Below are 20,204 nucleotides of genomic sequence, written 5' to 3' on the forward strand. Positions count from 1 at the left end.
GAATGTTAGAGAGGAAGAACAGGATGGGGGTCTGAGACAATGCAGGGAGTGGGTGGGCTGGAGAAAGAAAAGGAGAAAGTAGGGACCTCAGTAGGACAGAGTGAAGTGAGTAGTGGTGGTAGGAAGCAGTGATCCATAGTGGGGGTTGAGGGCAGCTGGTGCTGTGGTATCAGGGACACAGAAGTGGGGTGGAGGATGAGGACAAAGCACAATGCATGGAACAGCCACTGATTGGTGATTTCATGACTCCATGTCCTGTACACTGATGGATTGCTTCGTTAGCAGCATTCACACTGAGTACAATGATGATCAGCGTACCATTTCCAAAAGTCCATTTCACATTTATTCATGACTGTACTTATATTTAAGTTCTGCCTTAAGGAAATGCTGTGTATTAAAACCCATGTGGGATTTCTATGCCTCTTTCAATCTGTAATCCAGAATTTATTTATTTTCTTTTAAAATTTTCCTATCTGGAAAACATGAACTCTGCAGGTATTTTACTTTTCTTCTCAACATAGATATAGTCATATAATAAGCAGGTGGGGCAGGGAGGAGGACAAGTACGTTTGGTTCCACAGTATTGCTACTTTCCACATTAGCAAAGTGAAAAGCTGGGACCCATGTGCCAGTGCCATTTAGATAAATGGATACAACACAGGTACCATTTTACTGCAGGTTCTGATGCTAGAATAAGTCCCAGTAACCTTCACAAAAAAGGACATATAATTGTTACCACCTTTCCTAGAGTTTCTTTGATTGATAAGTGGAATGTTGTAGCCAATGCCCTTTGTCCACCACTAGAAGTGCTGCCATCATTGTGCTAAAGTCTGCCTTAAGGAAACACCGACATATTGCAGGCCATGTCCCCTACCATCAGAAAGAAAAGGAAGGGTCCCATGAGGGCCACCTTTTCTGAAGTCTTTCTGCCTGCTCTGAATGATAGCAGAAAGTGGCTGGAGACCAGTTAGGGCATCTAGGTGTTAAGACAACTCAGTCAGGCTGAAAACAGGAAAACCACAAGCACAAAAAAATATGTTAAAAAGAAGAAATAGAATAAAGGAAGTATGGCAGTTCTTCTGCTCCATTCTGCACATTTTAGCACTGTGCACTATTTTACTGATGCCAGGTAGTGGCTCTTCGAGTTTAAAGGATTGGAAGAAATGGGATAGAGAATGAGGTGGCCTGGCCTGGCCAAGTGGAGACAGTTTCAGTGAGTCTGCAGTGCTGGTGAGTGCATGGCTTATCTTATATCCATGTTAGTTTTTTCCACCAGGTTTAAGGCATGCTATAGACCTGTGAAAGAAGGATAGGCTTGAAGCATTCCAACCAAAGCCTTGTTATTTCTGAGAACAGCTTAACTTGGTGATGAAAAAAAACTATTCCTGAGAAATGTCTGTGCTTTTGCCACCCAGGCCACAGTGCTCATGGAAATTCAGTTCTTATCCTCTGCCAGTCTCCAACTTCATTTTTCCCCCTGCTTGCCCAAATTACTTGGTAATTATCCCAGTACTATCAGTGACCTTGCTGTCATTTTCATAGTCACTGAAGTTTGATGTCCCTGGCCTTCTTCCCCTGCAGTGAGCCAGACTGCAAGCTATTGTCTGTGAATCCCTTTCCACTACACAAGAGCATTTTGTTTCCAGTAAAATTTTATTGTAACATCAAACATCTTTATAAACAAACAAATGCATATAAATGTGGAGAAATATCAAAGCAATAAAAGTGTACAAATAGCCCAAAGCAGTTGATTATCTCTGCTGTAAAGAAATGGAAATGTTTCCTTCATTCTACTCTTTTCAGCCCCTCCCAGTCCAGGAACATGCAACCCATGTTGTCAGCCATCTTCACAGATCCACAGTGTGATCTTTTGAGGCAAGGCAAGAAGGGAAAGCAGGGAGTTGCTTGGATTCTTTTTTAAGATGATGAAAATTAAGAAGAGGTATCAAGAGCTCCTTTTCCAGATCGGATAGTGCTCCTAGTTCTTCCATTGGGTATTGTTCTCATCAGGCTGAAGTCCTCTTTGTTAAGGGCTGCATATGGTCTACATCTCCAGTCTCTTCCTTCAGAAAGAATACATGGCATGTCTGGAAAATGCCAGTTGGCCCTTCATCCCTTCCCTGAGCCCTTTATGAAAGAGAGTGTGCAGGCATATTACAGGAACCAAATAGAAAAATGGCTGTGGGTGTGACCTTATGGGGCAATGCCTGCACCGAGGTCATTTTCTGCTTTGGAAGCTGTGATTTGGGGATTCACTATGAAATCCTTTGAAATGGAGCTTGAAGATGAGTCATTGGGTAGGAGGTACAGTTGCACAACTTCTGCCACAAGCAAATTATTTTGTAACTTTGAGGCTTGCTGTTCCAGTTGTGGCTGATTTGCACAAGATTTCAGTCCTCATATTGCTGCTCATTTTCTTCCTCTTTTTAATTTGTAGACACGCAAATGCCTCTGGAGTTAGCTGTGGAGTTGCTACATCTAGGACGACCAGGGACAGTCATGTGCCTCACCCACCTACTAACACAATACTGTGTCAGCAGCAAATCTGTAATACCTTCCCAGACTAAAAGAATTGCATATCCATCTGCTACTAGTTTTCAAGTGTAGCAGGCATATCTGGCCATACTACAGACATTGGTTTTTCTGAATTTACCGATTACATTGTTCAGTTCTGAAACAGTTAATTCAAAAGTTGGCAGAGGAACTGACTCACTAAGTAAATGGCTCCCCATATTCCACAGATAGACAAATGTAAGCAGACATATGTATATACATGCCATGTTGAAGTCACTGTGCCGTAGGATCCACTGCAAGTTCCATGATGGTCAGGTAAAGCATATTGCTAATTGGTAGAAAATTTTAGCTTTCACACAGGGTTTCAGATTCCCTCAATTGGCTCCTTTTCAGTGGGCACATCTTGTACTAGCTCTCTTAAGTAGTAAGCCATTTTGACCCTGGCAGGGAATATCACCCTCTTGATTGTAGACAGTTCTGGAATTTGGCAGCTACCCAGATGAGTTCAGGCAATCACCAATCTGATTCAAGAGTATCTTTTTTTATATAATCTAATATTGCCATTGCATAATACTAATAACCCTCATGATTTCAGTTTTTTTACCCTTTTGTTTTGACTTTTTTTCCCTGAGAAAAAGCAAACGTTTAGGGAACAACTTTTGTACCAAGGGTTTTTTATTTTCATCTGTTTGGTGAGTCAAGGAGAGAGACCTTGGTTGTCTCCGGATGTTATGGGAGTATGTAAGTTAAGTACAGCTGGCAAAACAGCTAGATTCCTAATGGCCAGGAACCAATCCATGCACCCTAGCAACCAGTGAATCACAGCAAAGACATTTAACAATCATTGCAACAAGTAGCTTTTTAGGACTACATTTTTCCAGTTTAGTCTGAAGACTGGAAATCTATCCCAGAGCATGTTTTTTCTCTGCTCAGACTGTTTGTGTTTTGGAAGTTAGTTATTTTATTGTTAGTGTCTGATAGTAACTCACAGTTGTGAAATGCTTGCCAGTCAACATTAATAACTTCCAAATAACTCCAGAAATACTGTTGTGTCTTGACTTCATTTTGCAATCTTGAAGGCATCCACATTGGCTCTGTTCAAATTCATCCTAGTTCTCTTCATTTAGGCCCATTTTTCAATTTTGACTACCTCCCCTCCATGCCTCAGCTATCATAGGTAGCTTTTTTTTAAAATTAGGGATCTTTGCATTATGTATCTTTTGTGATGGGCCACAAGTTAAAAGCATATCATACAGCTGCTATGCAACTGCATCAAGAGGTACAGTAAAAAATAATATATAGTATATGTATATTTATGTACACACATACACATTGCTTCTGGAAAACAGCAGAAAACTAAACCCACTGAAGAGCACCTTGTTTTCCCCAGTACATGGCTGTAGTCTGTGGCACGTGTGTGTATGACAAGGGAGGAAGATGTTCTCAAACTACTGTTCAGTTCTTAAGGCCTCTCTTGTTCCGCATCCTCTCCAGCTTAACAAGTCACCTCCTTATGTCAAGCACCTCCTTGGTGCTCAAGGCACCAATGTTGTAAGCGTGCTGGAAGGAACCATGCCCCAGGGGCCTGCACGCCAGCAGAGAAACATTTGACACACTGTTCATTAAATTGCAAGCATCCTCATAGAGGAAAGGAAACATGGTAAGGCTGAGCTGGTGCCTCTTCTTTTCCCCTTGTGTTTTTATCTTGAGAACTTTGCAAAGAAAGGCAAGAACAGTGGCAAATGTGCTGGTGGAAGCACCAAATGCCAGAGAAAGCATCTGTTGTCATTTTTGCCTTCAAAAACGGTCTTGTTTAGAAAGCTTTTGCTTCAGCCACAGTGAAAGCCTCTTCTATATCTCTGTGTGCAGCTCAGCGAAAGGTGTTCTTCCTCGGAAACTTTATACTTTCATGGGACCTGGAGAATCAGGAACAGGCTCTGAAAAGGACAAACAATGATATTTATGTCTGTGGTGCTGCGGTTTGCCATGCCTGAGGGAACATACTCCCTTCCCCATAAACAGGCCTCTCAGAGAGCCAAGGTGCTTTAGCTGTCTTTTATCATGCACAAAGATGCCAAGGAAAGAGGACTTAGGGATTCACCCAAAGCACATGGAATTCAATTTTAGAGTCCTGTTGATTTCAGCAGGCTTTGAATCTGATTCTAATGTTCCATAACTCAAAGTTCGACTTAGTAGGGGTAACATTTCTTAGGAGAAATGCAAGGATTTGTCCTTTTCTTTAAAGAGTCTTGAATTAAGAGTTATCGCCCCCTAACAATAACAACATTAGGGAGGGAGAGATAATGGGGTGGAAAATTGCATACCAGCTCTAGGTGATTAGTATGGAAATGCTGACCAGTGTGTTTATTGATTTCACAATACTAACCCCTCCCGTTCTACTCTTGGAACTGGAGAACTCTGCAGGGACTAGCCCACTGGTTTAAAAAAAAAATCCACCTCCATGCTAGAAGGGAAAACATCATCAGTCATCCCGTGCTTCACAACAGACAGAGAAAGCCAGGTTTGCAGCTGTGTGTCTTTTGCTAATACCATTGCACTCCCCATCCACCTCCAGCCCTATGATTCATCACTTTGTTTTGTGACAGTGTTTTGTGATTCCATTTCTTGGAAACCAAATGACCATATGTAAAGATTGGTGAATCAAAATTCTGCTTCCTCTGACTTCACCAGAAATCGCAAGTTGCTTTATGACTTTCAGTGGAATTGTTCTGTATCTGCAGTTGAACAACTGAGACTTATTTGGCCCCTTTGGTATAAAATGTGACACTGGTGAAGTATATTTTTTCCCTGCTCCCCACAGTTGTGACATTGGTTGTTTCATATAAAGAAAAAAGTAAAGTTCAAACTAAGTATTCCCAAGAGTCTTCCCTTTCCTTTTTGTCCTCTCTCCATGCTGCCTCTTTTCTTCTATCATATAGCCTCCCCTCCCATTTTTAGGTCCCTGGTACATCTGTCACAACAATTTTAGGCTGTGGCATTCAATGAAAGCATATAGCAAGATGGTCACTTACCCAGTGTTGGAAAAAAGCAATCCCCTGTTCCTGGAGGAGATATTGGAGTGTTTGGTTCTGAGAGCAGGTGCCGACCTGATTCTGACTGCTGGCGGTTGGCCATATAGGTCATCTGTGGCCTTGGCTTGGACTCTGGATTTGTGGATGGAACTGGCTCAAAGACAGGGTTTTCAATGCCTTGAGCATTACTGCAGGAAATAGTAGAATGTTAGATGTCTTTTTCCCTTTTGATCTTTCCCCTATTGAAAGCTCCAGAACTGCAGACTTTCTTGAAACAGTATTGCTCAGTAGAAATGTAGTGTCCTTATTTGGAAAGTTCCTATCTATTTGCACCAGAGTTTATTGTTCCCAGGTTCTGCATTTTGTACATGCATCTGGGACCGCAGCATGTTGTGCCAAGTTGGAGCAGCCATGGCTGGTGGAGGGCCTGGCAAGCCAGCCTCCTTGTCTGGGGCTGCTCTGACCCAGTTGAATGTGCTGCAGAGGGGCAGCCTGGGGCACAAGGGTGCTTCAATGTGGGGCTAGCCAGCAGACAGCTCCCTCAGTGAAGCATCCTCATGCTCCAGCCAGCCCCGTCAGTGTCTACATGTGCATTGTGGTGGAGTAAATAACTCTGCCATAGGATAGTACTTGTGCCTAGTAGTACTATCCTACGGTGGAGTTAATTAGTTTACTCTGCCCTAATAGCACTGCACATGTAGACACTAATGTTTTACTTGTTAAGTTCCCTTTGAGGATTAGAACTGAGAGATCAGAGAGGGAGTGATTGTCCTGAGAGAAGTGTGCCTCAGGTAAGTGGGTATTCCTGTCTTTGATAGATTTTCGGTGTGGGTTCATTCTGGTGCACAGTTGTTGTTTGGTTTCTCCTACATATTTGCCACCAGGGCATTTGGTTCACTGGATGAGATATATAAAATTTCTGGAGGTGCAGGCGTAATGTCCAGGAATGGTGATGGTTCTGTTGTGGGGTGTAGTTATTGTGGGGGGTGGTCATAGGTGGTGGAAGGGGGGCTAATGGCGCTTAGCCCCCCCAAATGCAGGGCAGTGGTAGGGCCGCAAGGAAGCCTGGCAGAGGGCTTCTGGTGGCTACAGCAGAGGTACAGCGCAGGGAGGGGGAGGCGCCGCCTAGGCAGCAGCACAGGACTGAGCCACAAGCAGCAATTCTGGGAGGCGCGGCTCCTGCTGCTCGCGCACCCTGGGAAACATGGGGAGCACATGCCTCCAATCTGTGCGGGGCAGAATGGGCTGCCACTGTGAGTTGGGGCCAGGGCTGCACTGGGCTCTTCCCAGTGGGAGGTATACTACACTGGGGGTAGGTGGTGGCAGCGCTGGGAGGGAGGGTATGTGTTGGGGGGGCGGCTGCAGCCACCCTAAGATTTGCCATAGCCCACCTGACGCCCCTCTGAGCACCTCCCACCGTGAAGAGCCTGGCACTGCCTCAGCCCCAGCCCGCGGCAGCTGCCCGCCCCACCCCACGCAGATTGGGGACATACCCCCCGCCCATGCCTCCCGGGATGCGTGCAGTGACAGGAGCTGCCACCCCTCATGCCCCCCAGACAACCGCGGCTCCATCCCATGCCCTGCCCCAGCTGTGCAGGGCCTGGCGGGGAGGGCACAGGGATCCTGAGGACTCTGTCCCCTCCAGCCCAGCAGTGCAGCCAAAGCTGGCCTTGCTCCAGCCCCCCGTTCTGGGCCCCCCCAGGCAGTGCAGGGCCCAGGGCCAGGGCTGGTGTGGGGAGGCAGCCAGAAGCAGTGGACTTGTTGGTGCTGGGGCCAAACAATGACCATGGGTGCGCGGGAAGGGGCGGCTGCATGGGTGCAGTAGGCCCCAGTCCCAATCCTGGGCCCAGCTCCACTTTGATCCCTGCCCAGTCCCAGCTCCTGCCCCTGCCCCAGCCCCATTCCCTCTCCCCCCACCCCTCCACCGGAAGACTTTCCTGCCAGGGGAGGCAAGCACACACTCAGCCTCCCCCTCCCTTGCCCCCCCCCCAAACAAACAAACAAAAAAACCCAATGTCTCTCTCTGCCTGTGGAGGTGGTGTAGATTTGTTGGCAGGTTTTACATTTTTTGTCCTGGCATGGTCTGGATCCATTGGGCGTGACTTGGGTCATAGGGAGTTTGCTTCTGGTGATGAGGTTAGCGAGGTTTGGTGCTTGTTTAAAGGCTAGGATGGGTGGTTCTGGAAACATCTCTTTAAGAATGGAATTTCTTTAAGATCTCTCTAACAAATCATGGTGTTATTCTTTCTCTCTGCAACCTAGTGTTGTACATGTGCTGTGGCTCCCCTCACTCTCCTCAGTATCTCCCCCATCTTGTCTCTTTTTTCTCTCCCCTCGCTGTGGACTCGAGAAGAAGGCCCAATGCTTGATGTGCTACTGCAGCCTGGAGGCTGCACAAGACGTCTGTTATATGTGCACATTCATTGTGATAGATATTGTGATAGACATTGATAGATAGACCTGGACCTGCTAAAATTCATTCTGCTTTTATCGAGCAGAGCGTATTTTGCTGTGACATGAATTGGAACAGCAAGCATAGGACTGACTTGCTATTTTGAGGACTTCCTTGCACAAGGAGAATCTGACTCAGCATGATAGCTAGCATTCAGAAGGAGGTAAATAGTTTCCATTTGGGGTTTGAGGGAGTGAAAGTTTGTGGTAGAGGTAGGCAGGTAACTAAATGCAGGTTCTCCGTCTCCTAACATGGTGCTGGGTATGTAGATAATAGCCCAAAGTAACAGCAGTCTGACAGATTATGATCTAGTATGCAGGTCAGGCTTAGAGGAAGGGGAGGAAAAAGAGGTCACTTCCAAGGCTGCAATAAAGGGAGGGAGGGAGTATCAGCATGCTTGTAGAATGCAGGACTTTAAGAATTACTTACCTCTCCATTCTCACAAGTTCATGAGCACCTGCAAATCGACAAAAAACAATCCATTGTAATTATAGTAATCAGAAACAGCTGTTACTACTTAAAGTCCGGTTTCATAGCAAAAAAATATCTCTGTGGCAGGTTTGGAAAGCTCCACCTTATTTCCCCCTACAGGTAATCTCTCTCCTGTCTAAGTGATACAACAGGACAGTTCTCTCATTTAAAGTTTCACATGTGGGAATTCAGTGTTACCCAGGACAGGCTGGGATATAAGCACAATCCATCAGCAGTGAAAGAGTTAGACATGGAGACATATCCCAGCCTTAACCCTGGCAACCAAAATGCACTGCTGAAGCAATAGACTTTAAAATTATATGCTGTAAAGCATGGGATGTGAAAAGTTAAATTCTCAGGTCCTTTTCCCTTTCTCTTAGCAGACTAGCTTGTTTTTATTTTCCTAAGTAACTCGTTCCTTTTTCTGTTCTCATAAATCTCTGATTTGGTGATTTGGACTAAGCAAATGGAAACTGCCAGGTCATCTGGAAAAAAGATATCAGATCGAGGGACCTGGAGCTTGCCAGAAGCTGTCTGCTTTTTCTTTTTCCAACTTTTTCTTTGTTCAAGTGATTGAATAGAAGCTGAAAGCAGGCATTGCGCAGGCATGTTTTCCCCACATAACACTGCACCACAATCCCTACCTGCTAGTAGCTTTCAGCTTTACCAACATTTAGCAAGTCTGACCTGCAAAACTCTTTTGGACAGCAACCCTGCATCACATGAGAAGGAACTGCTAATCCTGTCAATTTGCAACAGCACCAGCTATTCACTGTGGAGCAGTTTGAGACCTCCAGACTCTCACTGAACTTAGGTTTCCAAAGGGGCGAAAGAGAGAGGGGTACAAAATGAGCAAGTGCTCTCTCTGCCTACCATCTTGCAGTTGCCCAATTCAGAAGGGACAAACTTTCTAATATCAGGTCAGACAGGCAACAGCTGAGTTTTAGTGGTTCCCCTTTGAGTGCAGTTCCTTTCCAACACAGTGTAAGTGGTTGTCTTAATGGAAAACATATATAAAAGTAGAATAATCCCTTTGCACTGTTGTGCATATAGATTTCTCATGTTCAGGATGCTCTTTGATATTTGTTTGGCTTTGATTTCTGTTTTTGATCCTTGTTTTCCTATAGTCAGACTCCTGAGGACGGGTGTAGGCAGTTCAAGGGAAATAAACACAAAACAGAATTTCCACAGGAAAGTTGATCAAAACTGCAGAAAGCAGTGAAGTAAACTGAAGCGGCAGCATTGGGCCTCAGCACCAATCAGAGTTATCTGTTCAAGGTAGCTGCACTTTACAGTATCAGCTCTTCCACTCCAAAAATTTGATGGGAGTTTCTCTCTATCTGAGCATGCCATTGACCATTGTTTTCCCTGGCTGTGGTGCACAAGGTTTGCCCACTATTGGTAATGTCAGCACTGGTCTTAATTCTATGAACTTTGATATTAGTTACCTCATCCCCACCACCAGTAGTAATAAAATTACTGCTAATGCCACCACTGTTCATGTTATTTATGGGCTGTGCAAATAACTGGGGTTTTTTTTGCTGAGACTGAACAATTAATTTTGTTCTGGGTCAAATTTTTCAAAAAAATGGGCAAACTGAAATAGTTCAGATCAAATGTAATATTTTGTCTGACCCAAAATGAGCCATATTGTTTCACTTCAGGACGTCTTTACCAAAAGTAAAGGGCTGGATTCAAATGGGGAGTTAAGCATCATTCATCAAACCAGTAATAGCAAGATGATTGTTGTGCCATTCCCTTATTCCTTATGATTATGCTACTCTACGTGAAACCTCAGTTGAAATTCCAGGTTTCTCATATCCCAGATGAGTGTCTAAATCATTTGATTATAGGATTTAAGGATACAGAAGGGTACCATCTCCTTCCGTCGTACCATTCTGGGGAGTGATGCCCAACAACTGCCTTTTCTGAATCCAGATAAAATAAGCTTGACATGTGTTTTGACGTTCTATATCTTTATTCAGACAAAATACCATTTGCCAAATCTGACCTGAGTTTACAAATTGTTTGGGATCAACTGAAACTGCACGTTTCAGAAATTAAATTATTCACCACAACAGAAAGCGAGAGAGTTAAAACAGCCCAGGCTAAATTATTTAGTCTTCCCACCATTTTAACTTTAATAAAGAGTAAAGGCTTGGCCCATTTTCTCTACCAGTGTTCATAGGAGGATTCCCACTGCCCTTGCTGGTCAAGCCCCTCTAGGATCTCTGAGTTTTCTGGCTACGATGCACAAGACAGTTAGTACGGGTTCTGCAGGGGGCTCCTTCAGGGACTTGCTCTTAAGGTTGCCTTCTGAAGCAGCTTTCAGTTCCATCCCTCACACATGTACTGCTGCTTTTGGCAGTTGATTTCAGCCACTGTAATGAAGTCACAAGAGATCTCTTTTCTGTAAAGGCCTCAAGAGTAGAGGAATTTTTCTGTAGTAGACTGGCATGGGCTGTACACATGGTTAATTGTATCCAATAAGTAAAGAGCATGAACAAGTTTTTTGCTGCTCTGCAGTTATTTCATGACTGGAATTGGTTTCTGAGATGAAGACAAAGTTGCGTTTATTGTATGCCTAGTATAATAACTATGCAACTTTGTCACAGAGAGCATTTATATATATAAAATTTCCCCTGCTTTTCTCTTTCCCCTTTATAAATTTTTAGTGGCTCTTTTCTATTCTAGTTGTCCTCTTTTTTCATTCCTCTTCATTTCCCTTTGCTCCCTGTCTTTCACTCCTCCCATCTCCCAGTTTATATGGGGCTAATTCTTGGGTCACAGTTCTGGTCCCACTGTAGTCCGAGGTCAGTCATATACACATGTAGACTCATTTCCTAACAGTAATCCCTAATAATCGTGTTTTTCACTGTTGCATTGTTGCCAACCCCAAAACTTCCCAGTTCCAGCAGGTTAATTTAAGTGCAGCTGTTGCTTGAATTTTCATCTGCTATGGCAGCAGCATAATCCTGCAAAAGGACCCCCATTGTACATGAGTGACCTAAGAGCTCTGGGGTCTCCCCCTTGGTCCACCCTAGAGGTGTGGGCTCGTTGCTGTCATGATGACTTCTGCTGGCATTAGGATTAGTAGCAGTTTGGAAAAGAGAGTTTGAGCCACATGCTCTTGAGGAAGGTGTGAGACTGACCCTCAGCACAGCCTAACGAGAAGATTGCCTGCTAAATGGAAGTCTGGAATAAAAGAAGTGGAAGGAGACATGCTGACGTGCAGTTCCAAGAATGAAGAAGTAGGTTGTACTTGTCGTAGTCCAAATAAGTATCCTGACCTTCTGCACTAGGATGAGGGGACTCTGCATTTACATTGTGGGCTTAGAGATGTCTCCAACACTGTTGGACACACAGTATAAACCAGCATGTGAAAATACTTGAACCATTGCCTTGGATTACAGATTTCTCCCCTCTGAGGGAGGCACTAAATGTGTAGTGATGGAGTCACAGTTTGTTATTCATTGATATTTTTGGACTTAAACTCTCCAGTGTCCAGCTGCCGCTGCTTGAACTGTACAGGAAATGACTAGCCCTCTTTTTTTTTTGTTGTTTACTATATTGTTTACTCTGAAAAATGGTAAACCTGGATAGAAACTGCAACTGTAACAGAAGGGGGAAGGAGGAGCTTCCGTTTCTGAAGTTAGTACAGCATGAAGCAAGGTGCAGCTGTTGTAGATAAGGCTTGCAATACACAGTGCAATCATGAATGCATTGCAGGCAATATTTTAATGAAAGGACTGTCAAACACTTCTGCGTTTAGCCTGTGATAAGGGTCACATCCCTAGGCTACAAAAGAAGCCTGGTGCAGGACTAGTAAATCTTTTGTTTGTTTTCCCAGATAAACAAGAAAGCACTTTCTCATAACCATGACCAAGATGACTGATAACCCCTGTCTGCACGCAGACTTTTGTATTGGATGCCTATGCTATAACTATGCTCTTTTCTTGAGCAATGTCTTGCTAGAAAAGGTGAAGCCTAACAAGGGCCCAAAGCAGTGGCATTACTAGGGTGGAGCAACTGGGGCAGGCTCCTGGGGCCCTGACTTGGAGGTGGGGGAGGATGGGAAACAAGCCAGTTTCCTCTGCAGCTGGACCGTCATGCCAGCAGTAGCAGTGGCAACTGGAAGTTGCCACTGCCCACGTGTGGCTGTGTCAGGATACCTGGTTGCACTGTTACTCTGGCCAGTGTGTTTTTATGGCGTGTTATCTCTGACATTTTATTTAATACTTGATACTTGGTATTATCTGGTGCATTCCAAATTCAAAATATTTGCCTCCTGAGGGACTTTACAGTCCCAGGAATCAGTCACTTGTGCCAGGGATGATTTAGAGTCTGATGATGTCCTTCAGGGACTGTGAAATAATCCAAGCCCCCCTTAAAGAACAAATTTTAACAGAGATCTCCACTGGGCTGCCTCCAGAACGTCACACTTTGCTCACATGTAAGCATAGGCAGTGGAAGCGGGGGGCTAATGGGGCTTAGCCTCCCCTCAAATGCAAGGCAGTGGTAGGGCTGCAAGGCAGCCCAGCCAATGGGGCTGGGGACAGACGCTGCACAGCCAGGGTGGGTGGGGCATGGGACGGAGGCACGAGTGGCTCATCTGGGGGTAGGGGGCATGGCTCCTGCTGCTACGGTGCTGTGTGCACCCTGGGAGGGCATGGGGTGCATGTGCCCCTGGATCTGTGGGGGGGAAGGCGGGCTGCCGCTGCAGGCTGGGACCAGGGCTGTGCCAGGCTCTTCCCAGCAGGGGAGGGGGCTGGGCCAGGCTGCTCTTAGAGTGGGCAGCCGCAGTGCTAGAAGGCAGGGTACAGGGGGTGGGCTGCAGCCACCCCAAAATTTGCCATAGCCCTCCCAAGCTCTCCTCCCAGTGCCCCCGCCCCCACCCCCAAGCACAGCACAACCCAACCCCCCTGCCAGAAAGAGCCCAGGGCAGCCCCTAGCTCCAGCCCACAGTGGCAGCCCGCCACCCCCCATGCAGAACCGGGGGTACATGCTCTCCATGCCCTCCTGGGGTGCATGCAGCAGTGAGAGCCGTCACCCCGATCCTTCACTGGGTGCCCCCCTGACAAGCCACTCATGGCTCCATCCCTTGCCCCATTTGGAGGAGCTAAGCGTACATGCATGCATGCGCGTGCTCAGCCCCCCCAAATATTTTTTTCTCCCTCTGCCTATGCATGTAAGCACCTGCTTACACACAAGCTTATACAGATATGCTGTGTATTTTGCATCCAAGTATGTGCATAATGCCTCTTCCAGGGCAAAACTTACAAAAGTAGCTTGTGAAGAATGCAGACAATAATAGGCACATGTAACGCATGCTCTCAGATAATTGTACATAGCAGGACCCAATGTCCCAATGTATTATTGTGGCCCAAAGTCAGTGGCCCCATTGCTGCACCTTGAATCATGCAGTTGTTCTGCTTTCAGGCTGCCTGCCATATTCTGGCTGGCACTGCCAGCTGAGCTTGCTGCACATGCACACGTGCCTTTGTCTGGCTCATCCTCTTGGCCAGTCTGTAAAGCCAACTCATACCCTGAATCATTTTTAAGTATTCCTTTTCCCACAGAGGCAGCAAGTGATAGACACTAAATGAGGCCAAACACTGAGTGGCAGGTACCAGATGGGAGTTTCAGCACCAGTATTTGAAACCCAGGTGTGTGCAGAAAGCATTACAAGTCCCAAAATGTTTTACTGCAATGTGTGTAGGGGGTTGGGTTTTTTTTAATGACGAGTGTCTCTTGACAGCCCCTTCCTCAAATGATCCTAAATTTGGATTGGTAGCCCTACCTGGGAACCCTGATAAGGCACAGCATATTTCCAACCAGCTGAATATGCATGCCGATTTCAGAACACTTTGTAAATGCTGTTCAATAATAAGCTAGTCTCGCCCTTCGTTACCTGGTACTAAGCCCTACTTTGACTTTAAGGCTAGGTATTTTGGGAGCTAAACTGCGATGTGTCAATTCAGGACAGACTTAAAACAGCATTCACATAACGAGAACAGGCTAGAGAGAAACGGCAAGGTGTTACCACTGAAACACAGTTGTGCATAGGGACATAGTCATACCCTGTTATAGCACATTAATGGAGGCATGTGTCCTCCCCAGATTCAAAGAGGAACTATGTAGCCTGATACTACCAGGGCCACAAGGTGTTGGGAGTGGGAAGGTTCTCTGTGCCCTACAGTGCTAGTGAGCCATCCAAGGGCCTAAGGACAATCTGGCCCAGGGATTACTTACAGAGTATTTAGTGCCTGATTGGGAATCATGAAAAAACTCTACTGTGTTCACTGTGTTTGTAGACAACGTGCAGGCAGGAAAGGAGGCTAAACTTGTCTAATAACCTGTGTGTTATGAATGGTGTGCCAATGTTGAATGTACAGTTTGTATGAGCAGACAGGCTTTCTTCGTTTTAACATATGGTTCCGCTGGTGTGGATGTGCTTTTTACACAGTCTAATGTTTTGAGGGATTTTATGCTGTTTGCACAAAAAAGACTCCTTCCCAATCCGGTTATACTGTGTTTGCTGCGTACCCTTCCTCCTGGAGGGCTGCTTAAAGGTGATTTGCAAAACAAAACTTAAAACCTAATTAAGCCCTTATTCCTGTCCTGAATCTTCTTGCTAAACTGGTTGTAAAGGAGCATTTAAGTAAGTAAGTTTAAAGGAAAGTTTTCAAATGAATTCCTCCCTGCTTCACATCAAATTCTACTACTATGGTAGTTCATGGTTCACTGAAGGTATCCCAAAATATATTGTTCTGTGATCTCAAAATTACCACGGCTAGCCTGACTGCAGTGAGATGGCTGGCATTTGTTAATGATTCATTTGAGGGACTTCTGTTTTGTCAATCTGTAAAAACCAAGAGGACTTCACAGCTGTAGGGTAAATGTTGTTAAAGCAGTTAAAATTTCTTTACTACATGCTCCATACAGGGTGATCAGCTGGGATCTCTACCAGCTGGATGCACCATTAACTCAGCGTTCAGTTTTGCAGTATGCTGTATGGTGGAGGGCAGCTGCTGTACCTACTGTGTAGGTTATATGCCACACGATGGCACAGAAGTTCTAACCCAAACATACCCTTTTTCAGCTGGAGATCAATTTTGAAACTTGTTGCTCTATTTCTCTAATTGCATTTCACCAGATTCTGCAACACAAACCACTTCTCAAATGTATTTTAGTCAGCAAAGAGTCACCACTGGTTCAATCAGATAAACCGCACGGTCTCCCTTTCCCCCCTCCCTACTCTCTGCCCCCATATACCTACAGGCTGATGAAATGCCATTACCACAAAAGGCAAATTTATGTTTAGTTATTTCAATTACTGATAGCTTCACAAGCATCTGAATCCCAGCTCCACCTGGCAGCTGTATGCTTTCCTAGTACCAGGATAATGAGATTCTGTGGCCATAGAAATGTGGAACACGGGGAAACTTTTTTTAAAGAATAAAGTAATAGTGGCACCTGATTTTTTCAATCACTTGAGACAAAGAACAGCTGCTATTTCTGTTATATGATGCAATTCAAGATATGGAAAAGAGAATTACTGGTAACTGAGTTTCAGCAGATATGAGGTAACAGTGTAAGAGATCTTGATATGAACAAAATTAGCGTTGCGTAACCAAAATGCCACAGCCACACCCAGCCCCATTTTTAAAAGTCTGTGGCTTATTCCACAGCTTTGTTAAAGTTCCCTGCTTTTTTTCTGTACTTCGTTCCCTATTACAGCTACCTTCTCGTATCTGACAACTTGCTAAGACCCGGATATGGGATGCTGGTTTTTAAGATGCTTAACATAGACACACAGTGAGGACCGCAATACAAAATTATAAGAACAGTAAGACAATGGAACAAGCTTCTTAGGAAATCTCTTTCATTAGTGATTTTTAAAGATGAGACTGGGCTAGGTACCTGTTTGGGATAGTTTAGGAATGACAAACCCTGCATCTATACATGAGGTTGGAGTAAAGGATGGTCTTGTGATTCTATGAGGAAGTTTAAATTGATGCGAGATTAATTTCAGTAACATACAGTATGCACAGGTTTCCAAGACCTCAGGTGCAAGATATAGCATTATTTTTGCACAAATGCAACCACTGGGAGATGAGAGAAGGATGTGTGTTATTTCCCACCCCCACTAACCTCTGCTTTTATTGATATCTACCTTTGTTTTCTTGTGATTCCTTCTATGTTAAAATAAATTATAAAACCACAGTAAGCAGCAATAGGAACATACAAACTGAGGTAGAACCAACATAAATTTGGAGCTCAGATGAGTGACCTCTCTTGCAAATAATAGGGTTTCTGGAATCACCTTCCTGCTATCCAAGGCTTTTGTGATGCCACAGTTACGTGTTCATGATGTCAGAACATCACTTGGTAGTGAATTTTTTGCTTGCTGTGTCCCTGAGTACATCCCATAGATGTTACTAAAGCAGTTTCAGTGGATCTGAAACTTTAGCCCCATAGGTGACAACCAGATGTGTTCTAATTACTGTGGATGGGGGAATAGCCATGTAGCACCCTTTAATGCTAGCAGAGATCATTCATTGCTGTTCAGCCCACAACTGGTTGCGTGGCAGGACAGACACTTCTATGTTGTTGTGGATGTTATAACATTTAGAATGTAGTTTGGGTCATTAAAGGCATTGCAGCAATAGTATCCTTCATAAAATCTGCCTGTGTTAACCATTTTAGCCATTACGTTTGTAAGATATGGAAAGCAAAGTGGGCAGGACATGGATTGATAGAATAGGGCTCTTTTGATACATACGTCTGTTGCTGATGGATTGTCTCTGCTTGTAAATTAGGAATAGGATGAGGAGCAGGCAGAGAATGCCTACAATACAGGCTCCAGTTGCCAGTGCAGCTGCCGTGATATCTGAAGCAGAACAAGAAGTAAGAGTGAAATAAGTGACTTGGTGAGAGCTGCCCCAAACTGCAGAAGCTCAAGTCAGCCTTCATTCAAAATAAGTTGTTAAAGAATCCTTGTTCCAATTCTTGGAATCTCTTATCTCTTGAGGCAATAAAGGGGAAAGGGGGTAAAGTTCTGCATTCAGGTCTCCCTTCCTATGTGAAAGGCAAAGTTAGAATGAAAAGCAAGTTGTGTGCAAACCTTTGTATGGATGCCTCATTAAGCAAGTGACTGATGACATTCAGCTTTGAAGTTAGGTATAACTTGCCATTTACAAAAACCACGTTTGTGAAATTCTCTAGCACTTACTGGCTATGTCAAGATTCACCAGAAACGTTCTGTAATACCGGTCCTACCAGAAGTCTGATGCAACCATGGTACCATTATTGAAATGCCAGCTGAGCAATGCATCAGCCTTCATGTAACAGAAGGATTAACTTTGGTGTATTTTGTATCTTTTGAGGAAGACCTGAGCTATAGCTGGGATGCCAGGCCAAATTTGGGGGATGCTCAAATATAAGGTTTTTGTTGAGTACCACCTGAACTCCAGATATAAATAGGACATTTTTTAACAGGAGATATGAGGCTTGAGCCAAAGGCCGTTGAAGTCAATAGGATTTTGATGTATTGACTTCAAAGAGCATTGGATTAGCCTCCAGTCAGCTAATGAAAATTAATCATAAACAAAGAACTTGGGCCTCACTAACAAAATGCACATCAAGGGTCTGATTTTCAGTGATGACTGTTTTTACCAGGCAGAATTGGGGACCCACAAATAGTTATACAAACAATTCTAAAAACAAGTATTACTAAATAAACAGCTACCTCCTAGTTTGTGGGTACATTATCACATAGGTAATGTCCACATAATAATATTTGGTTATGGAATCAGAAGTGTAGAATATTTATTTGCACATACATAACTGTGCCTGCAAAATCTATGGGCAGATTCAGGCTTGCCTAAAAAACAGTCTCTTCTTGTAAATTTATCTGAAGAAACAGTCTTCTATGGTGAAGCAGCTCTGTGAATAGGAGAGCAACATGTTTGTTATTCAGCCTGACTGGGATGGAAATAGTATGTACAACTCATTAAATATTAAGGGGAGAAAAACTTCTCTTAGTCATACAGATTAATGATGTTTTAATTTGAAAAAAAAGATAAGAGTATCATTGGCAATACTTACAGTCATGTCCTAGAGTAAGTAAAGTAGCTGTATATTGGAAAGAATATTTATCCAGATCCAGCTGAGAAATGTTCTTGATTATTTGTGGAAAGCTAAAGATTTGCTCTGTTTTTTTATTTTAACATATTAAATTAGATCAAATATACTGTGCTTGCACATCTGCTGCTTGAAATGGTTTAGAAACAGCAAATCCTATATCTGTGTAGAGAATTGAACAGTTGAACTAGATGACCCTTGAGGTCACTTCCAGCCCTATGATTTGATGCAGTAAATGGAATGGGAGCAAACCAGAGCAGATATGTGAGCAACTGAAGTGATAGGCCAAGGTTGTGCCAGTTATTGGCATGGGATGTAGGAGTAGAGTTAATTAAGTGCCTGTTCACCAGCGGGATGCATAGAATTCAGAAGTAAAGATCCCATGCATGTTTTCTAGGAATTGCCAGACAGTCACAGGAAGTGATAAGATTTGTGATGGTGGTGGTATTCCCAGTGACCTAATGCACACGTAGTTGTTTTGCATGATGTAGAAGGCATGCGAAGATTTGACTGCATGCAGGCAGTTCATTTTCAACTTGTGGAGGCCATTCCTGCTAAAAACTACTCTTATGGCAAAGAAGAATATAACGGGAAGGAGAAAAGTTAGCATTTGGGTTAAATATATAGGGTTAGTAAAGAGGCTAAAGTGCTCTAGCAGACTTAGAATTGATTTCATACAGTGTGACAGACAGGAACTTTTTGCTGAATTGGGTCTATATTTTAGCGCTTTATGAATAGCAGGGATGTTAGGCTTTATCTTAGAATCACAGAAAAGTAGGACCAGAAGGGACCTGAGGAGGTCATCTAGTCCAAACACCTGCTCAAGGCAGAATCATCCTTGACTAAACCATCTGAGCCAAGTATTGTCTCTCTATCCCTCTCTTAAAAACTTCCAAATATGGTGATTCCCCTGTCTCTCTGGGTAGCCTGTTCCAATGCCTAACCACCCTCATAATGAGAATTTTTTTCCATAACACCCCAAATAATTTTTTCCTTGCTGCAAGGCCATTACTCTTCACCCTGTCCCTTGCAACCACTGAGAATAATCTATCACTGTCCTCTTTATGGCCACCCTTCAAATATTTGAAGATTGTTATCAAATCCCCATCCGTCTTTTCTTCTCCATGAAATTATCTTAGTTCTTAAAGCCTATCCATATATTTTCCAGATCTCTACTCTGTTTTTTTTTCTTGCTTTTGTCTGGGTTCTTTCTAATTTGTCCAAGTCTTTCTTGAAGTAAGGAGCCCAAACCTGGACATAGTATACTCCAAAGGAAGCCTCACCAGTGTCAAATAGAGTGGAAGAATCGTTTCTTGATTTGCAAGTGACACTCCTGTGAATACAACCCAGGATACTATTGTCTTTTTTTGCAATAAGAACACACAGTCTGCCACCTAGCCAGTCATTCCTTAATCTGTATTTGTGCATGTATCTGATGAAGTAGATTGTTTTCCACAAAAGCTTATGCCTTTCTGAACTAGTTAGTCTCTAAAAAGCCACCTTGCCCAAATTGATGCCTGTCTTTAGACTAACATGGCTAACCATCTCTGTCCTTAAATAATGGAATCACAGAAAATCACAGACTCTTT

The 20,204-nt window shown here is 43.9% G+C and overlaps 2 protein-coding genes across 3 annotated transcripts in view; one reads left to right on the plus strand and one right to left on the minus strand.

Annotated features, from left to right (window-relative positions):
- The window catches only part of CDH23 (cadherin related 23), a 569,738-nt gene that overhangs the window by 483,356 nt on the left and 66,178 nt on the right, over positions 1–20,204 (plus strand). The gene's annotated exons all lie outside the window — the stretch shown is intronic.
- The window catches only part of VSIR (V-set immunoregulatory receptor), a 38,454-nt gene continuing 19,893 nt past the window's right edge, over positions 1,644–20,204 (minus strand). The window contains exons 4-7 of one of the 2 annotated variants that reach the window (XM_006023122.3): positions 17,255–17,362; positions 8,428–8,455; positions 5,547–5,734; positions 1,644–4,451 (exon numbers count right to left, since the gene is read on the minus strand). In XM_006023122.3, coding sequence (XP_006023184.1) covers positions 4,414–4,451; positions 5,547–5,734; positions 8,428–8,455; positions 17,255–17,362 — 362 coding nt within the window. In that variant the 3' untranslated portion in view covers positions 1,644–4,413. The remainder of the gene's footprint in view (positions 4,452–5,546; positions 5,735–8,427; positions 8,456–17,254; positions 17,363–20,204) is intronic. The other variant, XM_014519697.2, reaches the window with a different exon arrangement.

Source organism: Alligator sinensis, unplaced genomic scaffold (genome assembly GCF_000455745.1).
Source record: "Alligator sinensis unplaced genomic scaffold, ASM45574v1 scaffold546_1, whole genome shotgun sequence".
In the NCBI taxonomy this organism is placed as follows: domain Eukaryota; kingdom Metazoa; phylum Chordata; order Crocodylia; family Alligatoridae; genus Alligator; species Alligator sinensis.